General features: G+C 41.5%; 1 protein-coding gene across 1 annotated transcript in view; it reads right to left on the bottom strand.

Annotated features, from left to right (window-relative positions):
• The window catches only part of LOC144763009 (sodium-coupled monocarboxylate transporter 1-like), a 797,300-nt gene that overhangs the window by 377,415 nt on the left and 397,225 nt on the right, over window positions 1-22,660 (bottom strand). The window contains exon 6 of the mRNA XM_078648324.1: window positions 2,588-2,728. Coding sequence (XP_078504450.1) covers window positions 2,588-2,728 — 141 coding nt within the window. The remainder of the gene's footprint in view (window positions 1-2,587; window positions 2,729-22,660) is intronic.

The following is a 22,660-nucleotide window of genomic DNA, read 5'->3' as shown; positions in this document are numbered from 1 at the left end:
GTAGTGTTTGCGTAGTGTAGGGTCATGCTGGGGTGTAGTGTTTTAGGGTTTTGGGTAGTGTTGTAGTGTTTGCGTAGTGTAGGGTCATGCTGGGGGTAGTGTTTTAGGGTTTAGGGTAGTGTTGTAATGTTTGCGTTGTGTAGGGTCATGCTGGGGGTAGTGTTTTAGGGTTTAGGGCAGTGTTGTAGTGTTTGCGTAGTGTAGGGTCATGCTGGGGTGTAGTGTTTTAGGGTTTTGGGTATTGTTGTAGTGTTTGCGTAGTGTAGGGTCATGCTGGGGGTAGTGTTTTAGGGTTTAGGGTAGTGTTGTAGTGGTTGCGTAGTGTAGGGTCATGCTGGGGGTAGTGTTTTAGGGTTTAGGGTAGTGTTGTAGTGTTTGTGTAGTGTAGGGTCATGCTGGGGGTAGTGTTTTAGGGTTTAGGGTAGTGTTGTAGTGTTTGCGTAGTGTAGGGTCATGCTGGGGTGTAGTGTTTTAGGGTTTTGCATAGTGTTGTAGTGTTTGCGTAGTGTAGGGTCATGCTGGGGGTAGTGTTTTAGGGTTTAGGGTAGTGTTGTACTGTTTGCGTAGTGTAGGGTCATGCTGGGGTGTAGTGTTTTAGGGTTTAGGGTTGTGTTGTAGTGTTTGTGTAGTGTAGGGTCATGCTGGGGGTAGTGTTTTAGGGTTTAGGGTAGTGTTGTAGTGTTTGCGTAGTGTAGGGTCATGCTGGGGGTAGTGTTTTAGGGTTTAGGGTAGTGTTGTAATGTTTGCGTTGTGTAGGGTCATGCTGGGGGTAGTGTTTTAGGGTTTAGGGCAGTGTTGTAGTGGTTGCGTAGTGTAGGGTCATGCTGGGGGTAGTGTTTTAGGGTTTAGGGTAGTGTTGTAGTATTTGTGTAGTGTAGGGTCATGCTGGGGGTAGTGTTTTAGGGTTTAGGGTAGTGTTGTAGTGTTTGCGTAGTGTAGGGTCATGCTGGGGTGTAGTGTTTTAGGGTTTTGCATAGTGTTGTAGTGTTTGCGTAGTGTAGGGTCATGCTGGGGGTAGTGTTTTAGGGTTTAGGGTAGTGTTGTAGTGTTTGCGTAGTGTAGGGTCATGCTGGGGTGTAGTGTTTTAGGGTTTAGGGTTGTGTTGTAGTGTTTGTGTAGTGTAGGGTCATGCTGGGGGTAGTGTTTTAGGGTTTAGGGTAGTGTTGTAGTGTTTGTGTAGTGTAGGGTCATGCTGGGGGTAGTGTTTTAGGGTTTAGGGTTGTGTTGTAGTGTTTGTGTAGTGTAGGGTCATGCTGGGGGTAGTGTTTTAGGGTTTAGGGTAGTGTTGTAGTGTTTGCGTAGTGTAGGGTCATGCTGGGGTGTAGTGTTTTAGGGTTTTGGGTAGTGTTGTAGTGTTTGCGTAGTGTAGGGTCATGCTGGGGGTAGTGTTTTAGGGTTTAGGGTAGTGTTGTAGTGTTTGTGTAGTGTAGGGTCATGCTGGGGGTAGTGTTTTAGGGTTTAGGGTAGTGTTGTACTGTTTGTGTAGTGTAGGGTCATGCTGGGGGTAGTGTTTTAGGGTTTAGGGTAGTTTAGTTGTTTAGTGTATGCTAAAGGCATATTCGTTCTAAAAGTTTTCGTTATTTTAATTTGCGGCCTAATAGTACATGCAGGATTTTTTTTGCGGACTGATGGTATGCGGGATTTCGTCATATATTCGCTAATCATACCTTCTATGGCAAAATGAACCCCCTCATTTTGTTCCTTTTTAAATTTAATGTTTTAAGAGTTACCACTTTATTCCAATCAAGATGGCTTCAGGTGTGCCATACCTTTGTAATAAGTAGGACTGTTAGCACTCTAGGTGTTCTTTAGAACACTCTGGGACATTCTGTCATTGGGCTATAGTTGGGCTACATCTGGCTGATATTTGGGCTACATTTGTTTTTTTTTGTCTCTGGTGGCCATCTTTGGGCTACATTGGGCTACATTGGGCTACATTGGGCTACATTTGGGCTCCAACATATATATAGCCCAATGTAGCCCAATATATATTTTTCAAAGTAAATTTTCGTAAAAACCACTGGAGCCTATATCTTGAGACATAGCAAAGGCACATCGGGCTACCAGTCCCTACAATTTTGCCAAGTTTGGTGTAAATCCATTCAGCCGTTCGGGCTAAAAGTGAGGCCAACCGCCCTATGGAAAATTGCATGGGAAAAACACGTTTTGGGACCCCCCTTTTTTCTCGGCCCCCCCTTGACGAAACCCCCCCAAATTTTCAGGGGCTGCTCAGAAACAAAATGTTCCATTTTCCTGAAAATTTCAGCCAATTCTGTCCTCAAACGCCAAAGTTATTTGACATAGAATTTTCAAAAATCCCATAGGAAAAAAATCCTAACTATATATACCTACTGGCTATCGCCAGTAGGTAATATATATATATATATATATCCAAGTAACCTTCTCCATGGGCAAGAAGATATATATATTCATACACACATACACATAAAGATGTAGATATAGATAAATAGATATAAATATATAATAGGAGTGGGTGAAATAAAATAAAACAAAAAAACAAGATTAGATCAGGGGGGTTCATTAGTAAATATACATGCTCCGTTTCCACAATATGTATCCAACTTACATTTTTGCATGGAGTATGGATTTACAGATGTTGTATCTCTGAACTTGAGCCTGGTGTACTCCATAAAGGCAGGTCCACTGAAAAAACGCACCAATGACTATTGTCCAGAATGTATATTTCTTCACTGGGTTTGGATCAAAACTTAGAAGAAAATAAATATATATTAATATAGCTAAACATACAGCTACTTTTAAGCATATTAATATCAGCAAAGGCAGATTAGTAAAACATATCAGCAAACCATTATTCACTTGTCAGCCACCTCTACAGGTCAGTTAATTTCATATTTCTACACATGTAACCCCTAGGTTCTGTCACGTCCAAATTCTATATGCTTCCTTATTTCACTATTAGCTATAAAAAAATATATGATGTGAGCTGCTGTTATAGATTACAGGGCATTTAATGGAGTTATGGGCTTTTTAAGTGAGTGATTGAGAAAGTGAGTAAGTGTGGGAGAACAGGCAAAAGAAATGGTCATTGACTCTCCTGTGATGCTGACCGTAAGAAATGTGGAGACAAACTTGGACCCTCCTTAACATTAATTTCTCAAACTGGTAAAGAAGCGAAAATAACTTGCGAAGCATTTTCGCTTCTACAGCTTACCTATAAAAGGGTTGAAGGCAGTGATTTAATGGGTAGGCACTGCCAGGGACTGAGCACCTGCACTCATTTAATTTGAAAGTGAGAGTTTCAGCACTTCTCAGCAGGGTTGCAATACTTCTAATCGGAGAGTATCCCCACTGCTCAGTGGCAAAGAGGTACTCTGGGAAAGTGAGAACATGTGCTAATTAGGTCTGGCTTGACTGCACAGCTGTTGATAGACAATATTTGATAATCAGAAAGAGTGCTGTATGAAGCAGTACTGAGAGAGGGGCTCAGGTTCCCCAAACATGTCTATCTTTGCAAGTTTCAATTGGGTGGAAGGTGCATGCTTCCATTGAAAAAGCATGCTTATATTGCAATGTGTGCCTTGTGTGAAACTTATCCTCAGTACATTGGACTAAGTTAGATATGGTGAAAAAACAATGACCAAGACTGATCTATTTAATGTTACATTTTACATCAAATGCTACAGGCTAGAGTAAGTTATTGGGAAAACTAGATTTTAAAGGGAATATGCCTTTAATATTGGATTCATTCTTCCTTTAAAGCCTGCAGATAAGTATTTGATTCACATATCTTATAAAATGCTGAATTATGCAAAGGGTTTGGTGATGGTTTCCACCTGACAAACCCTTGGGATACAAGAACTGGACTGTCATTCACCTTGTTAACCTTGTATAATCTTGTTTTAAATTTAATTACGTACACCATTGTGATTTTTTTACTGCATTCCTAGTAGTACCCTTGTGAGAAATCCTATCCCTTATACAGTCAGCCTGAGAAGACTGTGGTGACAAGCCACCAATGAGGGCTATAAGCTTCATTGGTAAATGTTATATCAAATGCCATAGGTCTGATTTGCTTTTTTTATCAAAGTTTACAACAAAGGTAGTAAAGCTGACTTAGGATTTTTGTAAAGTATTTGTCAATAAATTGGGCCTTTGAAGAAGGATCGTCATTAGGCCTTGTTAAAGTCAGTAGGCATATATTGTGTTACACAGAATCTCACAAATTAGTTTATTAGGCAAGGGTATTTGGTGTTGGTTAGCTCCTCTGACAAACTACTTAGGAAAGGGTGTAAACTGTTTTGTCAACTGTAACATTGAATATATTTATTTTATGACTGCCAGATGGATGCCTTGTGGGTAAACTTTAGCGCAGTACACTAGGCGTGTTTATGGTGACAGGCCAATAATAAAGAGCATAGACTGACTGGTTCATTGTGAAAGGTTATATCAGATTCCTTAGTTGTCAACTGTTTGTTGAAAAAATGTTTTTAACAAAGGAAGCAGGCAGTAGGGCGGTCATAATTACTTTGACACACACATATTAAGGTCAATTAGCCTTTTTATTGCCACAATATTTTAGACACATTTAGCCTATTAATTTAGCCTGCATAAGTTTGTTGAGTTTGTTTACTTTGCATGTGTGTGTTTTATTGTGGTTGGGTGAGGAAGTGAACGCAAGAATGAGTCAGAAAAAGGATGAATGTACAAGTGAGTGTAAAGAAGAATAGCAGGGTGGATATATGATGAGCGATTTCAAACATCAACTAACCAGTGACGAAAGAGGCACTTTCAGGTATAAGGCAGACTCGTTGACATTTTTCTAATATTTCCATTTCATGCAGTAACAGCACTAGCCATCTCCCAACGGCCTAAGCTAATCAGACCTGGGTTGCCAGTCTGGCATTTCCCCTCTAGGCTGCAGGTTATGGGATGTTTTAAGGCAAGATGGGCTGCCATCACCCAGCTTTGCACTCAAGTTACCTTTTGTGCTCGAGGCTTCCAACAGTATGGGGCGGGTTTGAACAATATGCCAATGCTGTGCTCTTCAGAGGTAACGTTGTTGTCAGTGTTAGCAGTAAAAAATACAGCCTGACTCTACAGCAAGACCTTTTCCACACTGGCATCTACATTTTGCAATCCATACTTGCCTTTTATTTTTTTTATACAAATGGTATTGTAGTTTGAACGCACAATACATAACAAAGTGCAGCACCAAACGTGTACCTACTTTACAGCACATTTATAATGGACTGTGTAGAAATGAGCACCCAGTACAGGAACATACCATCTGATGAATGAAGTTGAGTAGTTCATACGCCCCTTGTTACGTCATTCGGAAATGTGCCGATCCTGTTCGCCATACTTTACTCTTTTTCCCGGGGTACCTTGCAGATTCTGTCCTCTAATGTGCTCCCGTGATATGCAGTGTCACACTTTGCTATGAGGAGGCCAGGGCCTATTAGAATGCGGGAGCACCATGCACCTCCCAGGTCCTCCATAACTCCCAGTAGCCCCAAATTAGGGTTGTGATCCAAAGGCTTTTCCAGGATTGTTGATAGGGTGAGTTGTACTTTTAAACAGTATTTCTGAACCACTAGGAAACGCCATACCAACCGGCATTTTCCTGAAGTAGTCGGGTGCTGATCCTTCCACATTTTCCCCAGAACTCTGGTTGTTATGTGTTCTATAGAAATATATGTCAAACTTGTCATAGTCTGGCTGAACTTGCTGGTATTCAGGGGCAATCTTTGCTTCCCTCTATTTGTCTTCATTTAGGGGCCCTAAACTGTGCTCAAAGTGCCAACAAAGCAGCCCTGGGGGTTCTGGAGGATTTTTCACCAAGGATTGATAGGTCTGGAATATGTCTTTGCTTCCCAGGGTTATATGGTTAATTTGGCCTCTAGTGTACTCATTTCGGGAAGGTTATGCAATTCTGAATGTTAATGTTCCAGGTAGTGCTTCAGCTACAGGTTGCAATAGAAATGGGACTTAATGTAGAGGTTGTTCCCCTTCCAAAGTCAATCTTTACATATTGGCTCTTCCAAATGTCTCCTAGCCTTGAGATTCCAATGAGATTTATCACCTTAAAGTCTGTCAGTCAACCATGACCTTCTCTCCATATTTGAAAATCATTTTGGAAACAGTAGGCAATGTTGTTGGGATTGTTGAGCCATATAGGAGTTTCAGAAGGACTGAGTCCTCGTAGAGGTGTTATTCCAGTCTGTAAGCCGGGTCCTCTCCATTGCCAAACCACCAGTCATTGACGGTAATAAAGTGGTCTGCCGAATAATATAGCTGCAAGTGAGGGAGGCAGAGGCCTTCGCTGCAGGCAAAGAGGACAGACATGTCCTATAAGATCCGAGTTCAGATGAAGTGCCGGACAGAGACAAAAAACTACAGGGAATGTCATATGTGTAATTCTGTAAGAATACCGCAGTCTTGAGAGTTTAATCATGTTGATTAATGCTGATATTCCATTGATCATACGTGGAAGAGAATTCCCTCTCTGGACTCTCTTTACCTCTTTGCTATTGAAGGGGCCATATTTAGATCCCAACACCTTCAAGGGTTTGTTGCAAAATTAACACTGAGTTACTTGAAGTAGTGCCAGGACTCTCATGTAGGTCCTACCAATCCGAAGGACCTGCGCATTGTTTGGACAACAAAAACTAAGGTCTTGATGTCTAGACTGATTGGGGACACCCGTGCAGGATATGTTGGCCTAGAGACCAGCTAGCTCACAGTGCGACCGTGAGCCCCCCTAACCAACCAGGGAGTGAATGGTTTTCTGGCAACCACTGAACATGACAACCCTGACTACTCCGGGATTGTGGAAACAGTACAGTACCTTTCGCTCAGTCACTCGTGCTTACTTATTCTCAGAGTAATATACAGAGAATACACAGTGAAACTTTTCAATAATATTTATTGAACCAACATTATTCTTGCATAAACTATGTGTGCTGCACTGATTAGTAGACAGAAGCAGATAAACATGATTACAAGCACATAAGGCGCAAATGGTAGATATAGTTCTAGCATGGTGCTAAACAATGTATATATGCAGGTATATAAACAAGGCAGTAGTCTAGCGAACACCTACTATGCAAACCCTACTCTAAGTGTACCTACAGTGTGTATACGTGTAGAGCTAAGAATCCTCCAAGGCATCATCCAAGCGGATTACTTGATGAGATAAAGTGAAAGACCCCGTCTTGGTCATACACTGCACACCCCTCACAAGATTTCAGGTTGCTGCATGGTGATTTCTCGGTACAAAAGGGGGTGGTGATGGACTGAGCATCCAAACCAATCAAACACTCACACCCAGTCAAAAGATCTGGGTTTAATCCATCACCGTTCTTTAGCCCACTCTGCCACCCCAGTTCAGACATGGCTATATGCAAATCAGTCTGACCCTGTGCCTCATGGGAACAGTCCAGCCCGAACTGCCAAGCCATGCCTTCCCTGGACCGGAAACAAGCTTCCGAGGACCAGTTTCTGGCATTACAGCCGTCTTCAGCCCGGCTTGCTTGAATCCAGTGGCAAAGTGAGCAAGGGACTCACGTCTGAGCATACCCTGCCACACTTATGGCGGCCAAAAGCGGTACAAAAGGGGGTGGTGATGGACTGAGCATCCGAACCAATCAAACACTCACACCCAGTCAAAAGATCTGGGTTTAATCCCTCACCGTTCTTTAGCCCACTCTGCCACCCCAGTTCAGACATGGCTATATGCAAATCAGTCTGACCCTGTGCCTCATGGGAACAGTCCAGCCCGAACTGCCAAGCCATGCCTTCCCTGGACCGGAAACAAGCTTCCGAGAACAGGTTTCTGGCATTACAGCCGTCTTCAGCCCGGCTTGCTTGAATCCAGTGGCAAAGTGAGCAAGGGACTCACGTCTGAGCATACCCTGCCACACTTATGGCGGCCAAAAGCGGTACAAAAGGGGGTGGTGATGGGCTGAGCATCCGAACCAATCAAACACTCACACCCAGTCAAAAGATCTGGGTTTAATCCATCACCGTTCTTTAGCCCACTCTGCCACCCCAGTTCAGACATGGCTATATGCAAATCAGTCTGACCCTGTGCCTCATGGGAACAGTCCAGCCCGAACTGCCAAGCCATATTTAGATCCCAACACCTTCAAGGGTTTGTTGCAAAATTAACACTGAGTTACTTGAAGTAGTGCCAGGACTCTCATGTAGGTCCTACCAATTCGAAGGACCTGCGCATTGTTTGGACAACAAAAACTAAGGTCTTGATGTCTAGACTGATTAGGGACACCCCTGCAGGATATGTTGGCCTAGAGACCAGCTAGCTCACAGTGCGACCGTAAGCCCCCCTAACCAACCAGGGAGTGAATGGTTTTCTGGCAACCACTGAACATGACAACACTGACTACTCCGGGATTGTGGAAACAGTACAGTACCTTTCGCTCAGTCACTCGTGCTTACTTATTCTCAGAGAAATATGCAGAGAATACACAGTGAAACGTTTTCAATAATATTTATTGAACCAACATTATTCTTGCATAAACTATGTGTGCTGCACTGATTAGTAGACAGAAGCAGATAAACATGATTACAAGCACATAAGGCGTAAATGGTAGATATAGTTCTAGCATGGTGCTAAACAATGTATATTTGCAGGTATTGTGATGTATTCCTATAGGTACTGTATCGATTCCCCTATTCCTGACCCTGGTCTGGTTAATAATTAACTAGCAGCCATCCAACGGTGCAAAAACCGTTATCTGATTAAGCCACACCACGGCACAGAAGCGCGTTATCTGATTAGGTCATAACGCATGCCATCTAATTAGACAAGCGATATTCCTCCAGCCCCTGATAAGGCATACGGAGTTCTTAAAACAAATCAAACCTACAGCGACCTGGGAAATTCCCATAGCCATTGTTTTGATTTCACAGAGAACTTCAGCAAAAGAATGTGAGAACGAGCCCGTTCATATGACATCCTTATTGACGTATATATGTCCATCCTTACGTCAATCTCGGCACCTTTCAGGTATAAATATTACCGACATTGCCTTAAGCAAACACATCAAAAGGCGACTGTTCAGCACTACCGATCAGTTATCCACTCAATTATACATACATAATCGATGCAAACTCAGTCCCTTTTGCTCGAATCCCTGGAGTGGGGGATAGAGTAATTCCAAACACGGACAGGAGAGGCTTGTTAATAGCAGACGCACATATGGGTGAGGGTCTCAGACACCTTAAGCTAAAAAATTCTATGGAAGAATTACAATCAGTGTACTGGTGGCCAGGCATGAGCCTGCATCATCACATTTTTGTAAAAAACTGCCCAGACTGCAATAGAGATCGCAGTGGCGAGCGAGGAGGACTATTGCCATGGCACTTCGCTCCAGAAAAACAACAACAATAAGAATGTACCCATCACGAAAAAGCGTTATATTAGCATAAAAAGACTAATTTTCACTTATGATGTAGACCCCAGCGCTCGGCTGACGTCTGGACTGTTATACAAGGATTTGCAAGTCTATAATGGCATATACGCTAGGAGCATGCTACGTTTTGAATAATGTGTTCCCTTTAGCCCTCAGGCTTAAAGGGAAGCATGACCAAATGAGCATAGCATAGCGGGACTCTTCTCACTTCCTTCCTGAGGGATACGGGATGGTGTAAAGAAAAAACCAGGACATAAAGCAATCTATAACGGAAAAGGTATTAGGTTCGGGAGCTGGGTGGGTCAAACATTTAATAAGTGTCCAACGTAGTCTAAATAACCTGCCAAGGAATTCTCTGAAAGGGTTCAGTCCGTACGAACTATTGTTCGGGACTAGAATGATGATCCAAGATCTTGATAGTCAGACTTCAGTGGTTAAAGACAAAAGCTTTGATATCAAAGATCGTTTGGCTATTTTACAGGACTTAAATGAAACAAGAAAAGACCTGAGCAACATAAAGTTGAAACAACAGCCAACAACCACTGAAGAGAAACCACCTGTCCCAGCAAGGCCTGTCTGGATTCCAAAAGTCGGGGATCTAGTCAGAGAGAAGATCGCGGTAAAGAAGGAATTTGGGCCTTCTTACAGAAAAGCAGTTCCTGTCTTGTCTGTCAACGGGACAAGATCAGTAGTACTACCGCCCCTTGCTGGTAAAAAGGAGAACCGAGTTGTATCCATCGACCTGGTTAAACCACAATCATGTGGCCGATAACAAACAGTAGGCCAAGTGGACTCCCAAGAAGTAGCAGAACACCAATGTTTGCTACGAATACAGAGGCTCAAACTGGAAGACTGATCACATTTCGAAAATCTACAGTGAATCAACAAGGACTATACAACAAAGCAATGGAACTTGAACCTCTTAAAACCCAAATTAAAACTTTTCATCAAGAAACAACAACCTATGATGATGTAACTGCAGACTTTGCTAATGAAACAAAGCAAAATCCAAAAACAATTGGAACAATTGACAGAACAGCATCCGGCTACTTCATCAACTTCGATGATTCATCTGAAGACCTGAGTGAAGCAAAGAAACAGCCATCAACAAAAACTTTTAAAGACAAAGCTAAGGAACTTTTTCAACAGCTGAAAGAAACCTATCTGATTTCTCCATGGATTGAATTTTGGGTGGCCTTCGGTGCATTTATCCTCATTCTTTGGCTCATCATGGTACTATGCTTGGGACATTTCATTGAAGGAAAATATGCTAAAATGGACACAGCAAGCCAGAAAATCAACTTGGTCCTTAAACCACACACATCTTCACACATCGAGAAAAGAGAACTTTCCTCAGTGAACTTCACAGCCAATCCTATACCAGGCGGTGTAGCATGGGACAAAACTGATTATGAAATCTATGGTCCGGTTGAAATCCTGAAGTATCCACACCAATTCAAGATCTCATTGAGTGACTTTGTAAAACCGAGCTCATTTGCTGATGATTGGGACTTTGAAAGTATTACTGATATGATGTCTGATCTTGTGATGTCTGCTAAATTTACAGAACATGATTATTTGCAGGGTTCGTCTAATTATGATCAGATGTTCTGCTACAACCACTATGGTAACCATTATCTACATAAATCTGCACAACCTAGAAATGTTTTAAATTATAACCAATGGGAACATTGTGCTACTCCTCCAAAAGACAGCTCAAAAACATTTTATGATAAATATTCATACTTTTCAGGGTTTAACACAAGTAAGGCAGAAACATTTTATTTCAAATTGTCAAATAAGACAGGTATGAAGACCATGCTTACAAACACAAAATTGATATATTCCGATTCATTCTTTGAACAAATGAATACATTTGGGTTTGATTTCTGGAACAATAATATTGAAGCAAAAACTGTTTGGGGTACAAGAGATTGGCAAGTACAAGGTATAGAATCATTGTTTAGAGCCTGCATGATCCCAGAACAAATTATATTTTTGAATGACACTATTCAACAAACTACCTGTCTTGGCTTAGCCAAAATCAAAGATTTGAACAAACCGTCTATTCCAAAGCCAACAGTGAACAGTAATAGCTCTATAGATGATGAGATAGACGTAAACCATATATTAAACCAAAACAGAACACATCCTGAATGGAAAAAATGGTTAATCTGGCCCACAGATACAAATAACTGTCAAGACAGATTCCTGAACAAAAAACAGGGGTTCACATTGACTAGGCCAGACCCTAGATATTCCCAAAGACAACATCCAGGGATAGTAACCACCTACAGCGTGGGCAAGCTCTGCCTTCAATGGCTACAAACGTCCACACTGGCTGAAATTAAGCAACACCTAACTTTACTTACAGAAGGTGCTGACTTGCGTGATTTCATATTGGGACCACGCAAACAGCGTCAAAAACGTTTCATAGCGGCCTCTATATATGCAGCTTATAACGAAGTTTGGAAAGTAACTCAAATTGAGACAGCAGAAAAAATACAGGAAATTGACCGTATTAATTTGGAAAAATCACTTTCTGTGGTGGACAATGGGTTAATGACTCTGTCCTCCAGAATATATTCTCTGGACAGCATTGTGTCTTCAGCAATCGATATAATATCGCAAGACTTACTGATGTTACAACACGGTCAGTCCCAATTGCGTTCTATTGTACAGCTTGGCTGGACGTTACAAAATCTGCGTTCTGGCTATGTGCCTTGGCGTTTAATCAACACAACGTCATTATTTAATATCTTTAACCTTACTGATAAACAAATCAGTCTGGTGCAGAAGAGTGCTGACTATACAATTCTGAGCATTGAAAGACTTGAGAGATTACCATTGACAATGTCAGAACGACCTGTCATTGAATGGATAATACATGGAATAATAAATATTCCACTAACTACTTTCCAGTTTCAATTCTGCCAAAAATATATACAGGCAGGCCAGTATGAAAGGTTGGGTAAAGGGTACATTAAGTCAATATGGAACTTGCCCTATACACACGAATGTGTCAGTAATAAAGGCCAGAAAGTGTTTCTCAGTGGCAATAACTGTGCAAGATCACTAAGCGGTACACTTCTGTGTCAGGGTATTAGCTTGCATGGAGCCTGTGAAGGGACTTCAAATAACCTTTCATGTTACCAGCTAGGCACACCTGCAACACAAATAGAACCATTCTTTAGGAGACTCTCGAACGGGAGTTACATTCTAATAGTAGATCGCAGATGTTGTAGTTTGCTGCCCGGAAAACCTTATCTCATAACCGTGACTAGGAAGGTCATGTGCTGTGAACGAGTATTGTTCCCGAACGATTCTCCAGACAGGGAGGCAAGGTTATGGCCCGATTTGAAAATTCGAATAGATACTTTAAGCAGAATGAAGACTGTGCTCCTACAGACGCCGACCAGGCTCACGTCATCAAAAGAAACGTATGATCTCCAAGTTGCAAGGACAACAGAAGAGATTCATTCATTATTATCAACTAATTCCCCCATACATTTCGCAGAAATACTGAACGAAATCTTAAATATTTCTGATACCACTAGTGTCTCCAGTGTATTTAAAGCAGTGTTTTCGGGTGCTTTAACTCCATTCAAAGCCATCCTGGGTATTTTTCCAGACTTTGTCCATTCCATTTTTGGCGGACTTCCACTCCTTTTGGGACTAGTAGCGGGTATTCTATTTTTGATCCTGTTATTTCGCTATGGCAAACCATGTCACAGACAAAACACCTGCGACAAGGGAAGAAATGATCCTAGCCATTAGCTACCGCGACCGGGTAACTAAAATCCTTGGACTATCCCAGCTTAGAGACCTGAACATGACTTGGTCTCTTTCATTTAGACCAATGTGGCAAAGTTGTGTTATGCCTGTATTAAGGTGCTTGCTATGCGGCGAAGAATGCGTGTTGGACACCTGTCTGGCACTACTATCGGATGTGCCAATGGACGCAGATACCTTGTTGGGTCCGGTAACGGCTCATGCATTGTGCTGTCCCCAGCGGCTACCAATCCTGATGACGGCATTCGTGGAGACTTCACCACTACGATTGAGGGGTAGTGAAGCACAAGATGAAAGCAGCATCGATCAGGTACGACCTTCAGTCAGCTATGCTGATCAAAACATCAATGGAGGCAATCATGCTCAGGCTCATGAATGCATGGTAACAACCTTTTCCGAATTAGTGGAACTTACGCAAGAAGCTGTTGACAGTTTTTTCAACAGTCTAAATGATATGATGTTTTCACCAGAGCAGCAGGAATAACTTTGAGCAAAATAGCACTCGGAGTTCCCTACATGCTGAATTTGGCCTTCAACTTCTCAAAAAGCGATATGAACAATTTTTTCATCAGTTTGTTCAGACTGCAAGAACCTTTTTCCCCAATTCCAAAATATTTACGATTTTTTGGGACACTTATCTTCTGCTTAAAGTAGACATTATTCTTAGAGAACTGAATTTCTATTTTAGGTAGTCACGAGACATTAGCTATCCTCTAGCGCTCTCATACAAAACTTTATGATTGTGATGAAATGGTCTCGCACTTTTTTTTCTGTATTAAGAGCCATTTCATGTGTGGTTTTCGCATTTATTCATGCTGAATTTAAAAATATGCGTTATATGTTTAGCATTATTAGACTGCTTATGCATATAGTACACGTGATAGTACATGTGATTATGTTTCAAAATTTTCAGGATACATATGAATGTATTTTGGGGTGGTACGATATACACAAACGCTACTGGTTTCACTATGCCTAGATTTGTAAATATGGACATAGTCTACGTGGAGTGGGTGTGATGTATTCCTATAGGTACTGTATCGATTCCCCTATTCCTGACCCTGGTCTGGTTAATAATTAACTAGCAGCCATCCAACGGTGCAAAAACCGTTATCTGATTAAGCCACACCACGGCACAGAAGCGCGTTATCTGATTAGGTCATAACGCATGCCATCTAATTAGACAAGCGATATTCCTCCAGCCCCTGATAAGGCATACAGAGTTCTCAAAACAAATCAAACCTACAGCGACCTGGGAAATTCCCATAGCCATTGTTTTGATTTCACAGAGAACTTCAGCAAAAGAATGTGCGAACGAGCCCGTTCATATGACATCCTTATTGACGTATATATGTCCATCCTTACGTCAATCTCGGCACCTTTCAGGTATAAATATTACCGACATTGCCTTAAGCAAACACATGCGGTGGTGACGAGATCGGAGCAGCGAGACGTGCCGAGGAGCCCAGCAGAGAGCGAAGCCCACAGGCGCTGCCCCGCCTTCCTGACGCACTGAGAACGAGACGCTGCCTTTCTCCTGCTGAGAAATCCAGCTCCGGCGCTTCCAAGCAGCCCTCGCAGGCAGCTGGAATATCAAGACCTGGGATAAGAGATACCAGCCCTCCATCATTCTAGATCTCAGGTACAGAACTGAATAACCCCTTGCAGAGAATTCTCGAGTCAGTCCCTTGGCAAACAAACTTAACTTAAACTGCTACTTATCTACTCCCGCCCACGTATTAGGCTTAGGTCAGGTACACTGGGGTAGGCAAGGTTAGAAGCACCAGTTGAGTATGATTAGTCAAATGTATATATGTATGTATCTATTTTATCCATTTTAAAGTATCATATGGCTCAGAAACCATATCAATGCTTTTACAGTATTATTTTATAATTCTGTCTTTACTGTATGCACTTTACTTAACTATAAGTATTACAATAATAGCGATTCATTTCTCTTGTATGAGAAAGGAGACTGATCAATAAATAATATCTTTTATTGAACACGCCCGTCTTTTCCTTTTCTCTACAATCTGGTGAAACTAAGAATGCACTGAACTGACTGAGTAAAATAAGTTGTCTTTTGTTTTCACACGACTCTAGAGATACACTCTTGATTAGGGGAGAGCAAAGTTGTCATGTTCTATGGTTGTCAGAAACTAAATCCCTTCTTGTCTATCCAGGGAGGTTAAAATCCTCCTTGCCTATTCGAGAAAGTTTCTAGTGAACTCTGAGCTAGCTGGCAAACACAAAACTTTAAGTCTAATATCGTCGGTAGAAGACCTAGTTAACCTCTGCCCTAGGTCTATACTATTGAAGATATTATTCCAATGCGCAGAGCCTATTGGGATGATAGGAACTACACTACAGTATATAAACAAGGCAGTAGTCTAGCGAACAGCTACTATGCAAACCCTACTCTAAGTGTACCTACAGTGTGTATACGTGTAGAGCTAAGAATCCTCCAAGGCATTATCCAAGCGGATTACCTGATGGGATAAAGTGAAAGACCCCGTCTTGGTCATACACTGGACACCCCTCACAAGATGTGAGGTTGCTGCATGGTGATTTCTCAGTATGCAAGGATCCTCGATGTCAGCAGAAGTACCTCCTCTGCTAATCTATCAGGATGCTCATCTTTTATAATAGAAAGCAGCCTTGCGATGCACGCATAGATTAGTGATGTTATGGATATGTAGATAGCCCTGTCACCCCGTGATAGTGATGACATTTGTGCATAGTGCGAAGCAAGATCTTGTACATTATGTTCAGGGTGTTGTGATAAGGTTGTGTGAAGATAGATGTAAAAACAAGTTCAGTTTCAGAGAAACTAATCGAACATTGTCGTGTGTGCAAATGTGTGCAAAAGGTCACAGCTGGGTATGATATTTGGGAGGACAATGTAAGAAAGAAGCTGCTTTGCTATGTGGGCCTAACTAGGGAATATTACAGGACATGTAGCAACGTTTTCCAATTGGTAATCAAAGAACCACCTGGAACTGGAACAATGATGGACCTATGCCAATTAACGCCAACCCCCTAAAGCACCTCAATTAAGATCAAGTATCTCCATCAGTCTTTGGTCTTTCCACCTGGGGTACCAAAGAAGGAAGAGCATATCATCATTTTAGAGCGATAAGTGGTCTTCAAAGTCTCCGTTCCACTGGGAGTCCTACACCAAGCCATCCTACCTAATCCATTCAGCTAAGGGCTTGATAGCTAGCACGAAAAGCAGTAGCAATAGAGTGCAACACTGCCAGGTGCACCTACTAATGGGGTAGGCTTCAGAGTACAAAGTTGTTGACAAGGATTTTTTATCTTCTAAATTAATAAAAGATAGGTAGCGATATAATGAGCATTGCTCCATGGCCCACTGGGATTTAAAAACTCTAAAATGGGTTCACCTTTCAAGTCTGTTGGGAGAAAGCTGGTCGTTGTTGCCTCAGCATATACATCTGAAAGGTGGAGCTTTGGGAAGTATGCAAATTTCTTAAAGAATTTGATTAAAAAAACACTTTAGGCCAGTAGTCTTTCCTGATTGCATCTCACTTATCATATAAAGAATCTATGAGGAAAATCTTGATCTAGATTCTCTCACACCTGATTCATGGACTCATGTTGAGAATTCTTGGAGTACAGGCTTGATTGACATGAACTACAAAGGAAGTGGTGCTGTGTAGAGGATTTTAAAGTAGTCAGCAAAGGCTGATGCTATACTCATAGATTGATGCACCTGGTGACATATAGACAAAATATTTTCAGTGGGTGAGCTAGTACACAGTTTCCCTGCTTTGTCCTCTGACTCATAGATGTGGTGTTGAGAGAGCATCCAGTGAGCCTAGCTATATCTAAAGCCTATGTAGTAAACTCAGGAAACTAGATAAGTCTAAAGTTGAGTTTATTGATATAAATCCGTCACACAGCTCATCACCTGCCAGCTCTCTCTCTCTGTCCAGAAGTCAGTTGATCCAGTCATTGAAACATAACATTCCATTACTGACAGATGCAGTGACATTATAAATACTGTGACAGCTGTGAGCATGTAATCATGTATCTGAACAAGCTTGCATAACATGAGATGTAATTGAAAAGTACATACAAAACATAAACATAGAATATAACATACCTCCCTTTTTTCAAAGCCAACGAATAAGTAATTAAGAATAAAAATATTGAAATACATTTTTTTTAAAACACATTAGAAAATACATATCTTTTCTTTTGTTTCACTAAAATATAAGTGGAGCATTTTCAAAGTAAGTAAACCAACTAATCACGAAACTTCAGAGGAATTATTGAAATCCTTCCACTCTTCCTCCTCTGTTCAGAAGAGTGTTCTTGTTCACCTGAATTCTGCTTATTAAAGGAAGAACAAGATCTGGTTTTAACCACCTTAGAAAGATTCCACCAACACCCCCCTTCCACTTGAACAGCATTATTGCCAATTCTAATCACTTTAATGGGTTCACTAAATTTACCTCTTCCTTTCTTAGTATGTATAGAGGTCTTAATGCGAACCAAGTCACCAACACTCAAGAAAACTAATTTGACAACTCTTCTTTTATTAAACCAACATTTCTCCTTTCCTTGTGTGACGTCAGAATTTATCTTAACAATTTCCATAAGTGATTCCAGATTGACTAAGGAATCGACCCATTTGCACATCCACCCTGGACGGAAACTCGTGTTTGCCTTCCTTCCCCTTAAGACTTCAAATGGAGACACCTTAGTGGATGAATGCGGTGTTGTTCTGTAGAACCATAACATACTTTCTAGAGATGCACAAACATCATGTCTCCCTCTCAAAGCCCACTTGATACATTCACCTACAACCCTGTTCATTCTTTCCACAAGACCATTTGTTTGTGGATAGTAAAGGGAACTTTTACAATGCTTGACACCACTAGTTTTAAGAAACTCTTGAAATTCATCACTCACAAACTGAGTCCCATTGTCAGAGACAAGAAACTGGGGAAATCCCTTTCTAAGGAACACCTCTTTGAGAAATTTAATAACACTAGAGGAACTCGCCTCTCTGACCACTTTAATTTCTGGTCACTTAAATGTATAATACATCAAAACAAGAACAAATCTCATCCCTGATGGTAACCCCTCATACGGACCCATAATATCAACACCAACCTTGACCCAAAGTCCAGATGGACACTCGATAGGAGACAAAGGCGGAACAGAAACTTTAAGTCTCTTCTCCGAAGAACAACACACTTGACAATTCTCTATAGCTGTCCTGATTTCACTATCCATTCTGGGCCACCAAAAATCCTGACAAACCCGCCGTGTAGTAAGAGAAATGCCTAAATGCCCCTCATGGGCTTCTTTGATAATAATAGACCTAAGTGAGTGAGGTGGAATTAACTTTTCGCATCTCATAAGTAAACCATCTTCAATTGATATCTCTGATTCAATTTTCCAGTATGGCTGCATTTCACAAGGCAAGGCTTTCTCTTTCGGCAACCCATTTCTGACAAACATACAGACTTCTTGTAAAATGTTATCTTCCAGAAAAGCCATTCTCCAATCACTTTCAGACCCAACAGCTAAAATAGGAATATCTACAGATGCTACAAAACAATCTTCTTCATCTTCATCATTTAACTCTTGAAAACGTGTCCCCTCATTGATGTCACCACTTTGAGGATAACGTCACAAAAAACCAGCTCTTGTGTTTTTACCACCAGCAATATGTGTGATCTCAAATTGATATTGAAGTAGTTTGCTAACCATCCTGGTAATCCTTGGTGTACAACACTTACTGGGACCAGAGGGCAGTATTGAAATAAGAGGTTTGTGGTCTGTGACTAAATTTAAATGCCTTCCCCAAATGTATGCTCTAAATTTGTCAATAGCCCACAAACAAGCTAATAGTTCTTTCTCTATAACAGAGTATTGAGTTTCAGCACAACGAAGCACCCTAGACATAAATGCAACAGTATTCTCCTGACTACCATTGTTTTGCGTAACAATTGCCCTCAACCCAACCTTTGTCGCATCAACAGTTATACAGCATGGTAGATCTGGATCAAATGGCGTAAGGGCATTGCTTCTCATTAGTGCATCTTTGACCTCCACAAAAACACGATCACATTCAGAGGACCATAAAAACTTATTGGAGATCTTGAGAAGATTACCAATAGGTCTAACCATGGATGCATAATTTGGTACAAATCTAGAATAGTATTCTAACAACCCCAATAGCGATTTGACTCCAGTTTTGTCCTTAGGTACGGGAGCATTCATGATGGCATCAATCAAACCTTGTCTAGGCTTGATCCCATCTTGAGAAAGGAGATGACCAAGATACTCTATCTCACTACATGAAAATTTACATTTCTCTGTTTTGAGCACAACTCCATTTGTTTTGAACAATTCTAGTACCTTAGTGATAATATTGTCATGTGTTTCCTCATCCTTGGCATGAATCAAAACATCATCTTGGAAGACAAGTACTCCTTCTACATTCTTTAACATGTTTTGCATAACCCTCTGGAAAACTGACGCCGCAGAGGCTTACCCAAACGGCATCCTCTTGTAGCGGAAGGTTCCAAGCGGGGATACAAAAGCTGTCAAAGAGCGTGAATCAGGATGGATTTCTATTTGGTGATATGCGCTAGCCAGGTCAAGTTTCGTGAAAATCCTAGCGCCTTTGATACAGGTAAAAAGATCAGTAATTTTAGGTAAGGGATGTGAATCGACCCAGATCTCTTTATTCAAAGATCTAAGGTCAACACATACTCTCAGCTTGCCATCTCATTTGCGTGCAACAACTAAGGGAGATAACCATAATGAAGAATCCGTAGGTTCTATGATTCCCTTCTCACATATTCTCCGGCATCGGCCCTTCCTTCATCTCGTCGCTTCTGCACCCGTACTTCCCTTCCAGACCCCTCCGATCTTCCCACCACGCTCTCCTTCAGACGCCCAGGTTTAGGCGCAAAAAGCACGGAGGCCTCAGATTCTCCTTTCTGGCCCCCTCACTCTGGAACTCTCTCCCTCCGGAACTTAGACTTTCCTCTTCCTACCTTCACTTCAGGTCTCTCCTAAAAACTCACCTCTTCCGTTGTGCTTATACATAAGCTCCCCTACCCTCCCTTCTCTGTCTCTTCCTGATTTAGTGAACAGCGCCAAGAAACCGTCCGGTGTATGCTGCGCTCTATAAATCCTTTTTACATTACATTACATTACATAGAGAAGAAAGCTCTTTGTTGAGATCATCCCTGATACTAAAAGGAACACTCCTGAGTTTGCGTTTAATCGGAGCAGCTCCATCCTTGACAATGATTTTGTGCTTAAACCCCTTGATTTTTCCCAACTCATCACTGAAAACAGATGGGAATTCATTGATCCACTTGGTGTTTTCATCAACACAAGTGACAAGCATAACTTGTTCCTTAGTACCAGGTTTTAACTGCATGCCAAATAAACCCTGGTGAAACCATCCTAGTATATTAAAGCCCTTGACCGCTACATATACTTTACCCCTGATTCTTCTTCCCTTAAATACTAGAAAATCTTCAAGAAAGCCTAGTAAATCAATTTTTCTTCCTTCCTAGGAGACTAGCGATCTATCTGGAGGAAAAAGTTCCCTCTCTCCCCATGTTTCACGAAAAAAAATTTCCGTTATCATGTGATTTTGGCACCAGAGTCCACTAGTAGATCTAGTTTTCTATCACCAACTAGTATTTCAACAATCGGATCAACACAAGATGACGGGTCACCTGTAAGCGGTATAGAGCTAGTGTGATCCTGAACAACTGATACAATTTCAGCCTCAGAATCATCATCTGATTCTAGAACGCAAGCTACAGTTTTCTTTTGAAATTTCTTTTTCAAGCAGACAGAAGCAAAGTGTCCCACTTTTTTGCAAAAGTTGCACGTCGAATTTAGAGCTGGACACCTCGACCCTTTACCATGAATCGAGCTACCACATTGTAAACAAACATTGTTGGGTATAGCATTTTCATTCTTGGATTTTGAAGGCTGATAAGCTGCATTTTTTACACTTTTAAATTTAGATTTTTTTGAAGGACCTACAAAGTTAACAGTTTCTACTGGTTTGTCTTCAAGTTCTTTCAAAGAAATGTGTGATGTCTCGATGCTCTTTGCTACTTTGATAGTTTCATCTAGTACCGGATTGTCCATAGAAAGTAACTTCTGTCTGATTTGTTTATCCTTACAGTTACCTACAAATTGATCACGAATCAACTGTTCTGTAAAGTTCTCAAAAATACAGACAGAGGCCAACTTCCGAAGGACAGAAATATAGGCATCAACGTCTTCATTTTCTGATTGTTTTCTTTTGAAAAACTTACGCCTGAGAACAATCAAATTGGGTTGTTTATCAAAGCGTAACTTAAGTTTGGCAACAGTACTTTGATATTCATCAAAAGTTCCACCATTCTCGGGAAGATCGGGTAAATGCTTAAAAATCGATCTTCCCTCGAATCCTAGTGAATGTAACAAAAGATACTTTTTTCTTTCTGGGCGATATCTTAGAGCGCCAATGGCGCCAAGATATGTCTCAAAAGCATCAAACCATATGTCCCATTTTACTGGAGGATCTCCTGGATTCTCCAGAAATGAGGGAGGAACACTAATAGATTGCATAGAAGACATAGTTTAAATAAAATTAGTATTAGAAGAAGGAAACCACTTCAACATACACAAACTTTGAACTGTGTTGTGATGAATAATAGAAACACATATATATTTTCAAAAATGTACTTTGCAAATAAAAAACACCCTTGAAATGGATAAAATATGGAAACAAAAAAAATCAAAGTCCAATCCAATATGTTTGAAAAAAAACAAAAAAAAAACAAAAAGGTGTGTGGATCACTGTAGCATATTTCAAGATAGAGTGTGTCCACGTAAATATATAACAGAGTGTGTGGATCACTGTAGAATTTATGAAAAACAATCAATCAATCAATCAGCACATTTATATAGCGCACTACTCACCCGGAGGGTCTCAAGGCGCTTGGGGGGGGGGGGGGTCCGCTACTGCTCGAACAGCCAGGTCTTGAGCTGCTTTCTGAAGGCGAGGTGGTCTTGGGTCAAGCGGAGGTGGGTCGGGAGGGTGTTCCAAGTCTTGGCGGCCAGGTAGGAGAAGGATCTTCCTCCTGTGGTGGCTCTTCGGATGCGAGGGACGGCGGCGAGGGCGTTGCTGGTTGATCGGAGCTGACGAGTGGGGGTGTAGAAGTTGAGGCGGCTGTTGCGGTATCTTGGGCCTTGGTTGTGTAGGGCTTTGTGTGCGTGGGTGAGGAGGCGGAAGGTGATTCTCTTGTTGACCAGGAGCCAGTGCAGGTCTCTCAGGTGTCCGGAGATGTGGCCGTGTCGGGGGACGTCGAGGATGAGTCTTGCTGAGGCGTTCTGGATCCGCTGGAGTCTCTTCTGGAGCTTGGCGGTGGTTCTGGCATAGAGGGCGTTGCCGT

Source organism: Lissotriton helveticus, chromosome 1_1 (genome assembly GCF_964261635.1).
Source record: "Lissotriton helveticus chromosome 1_1, aLisHel1.1, whole genome shotgun sequence".
Taxonomy (NCBI): domain Eukaryota; kingdom Metazoa; phylum Chordata; class Amphibia; order Caudata; family Salamandridae; genus Lissotriton; species Lissotriton helveticus.
The sequence above is the reverse complement of the archived record's forward strand: the minus strand, read 5'-3'. Positions and strand labels throughout refer to the sequence as shown.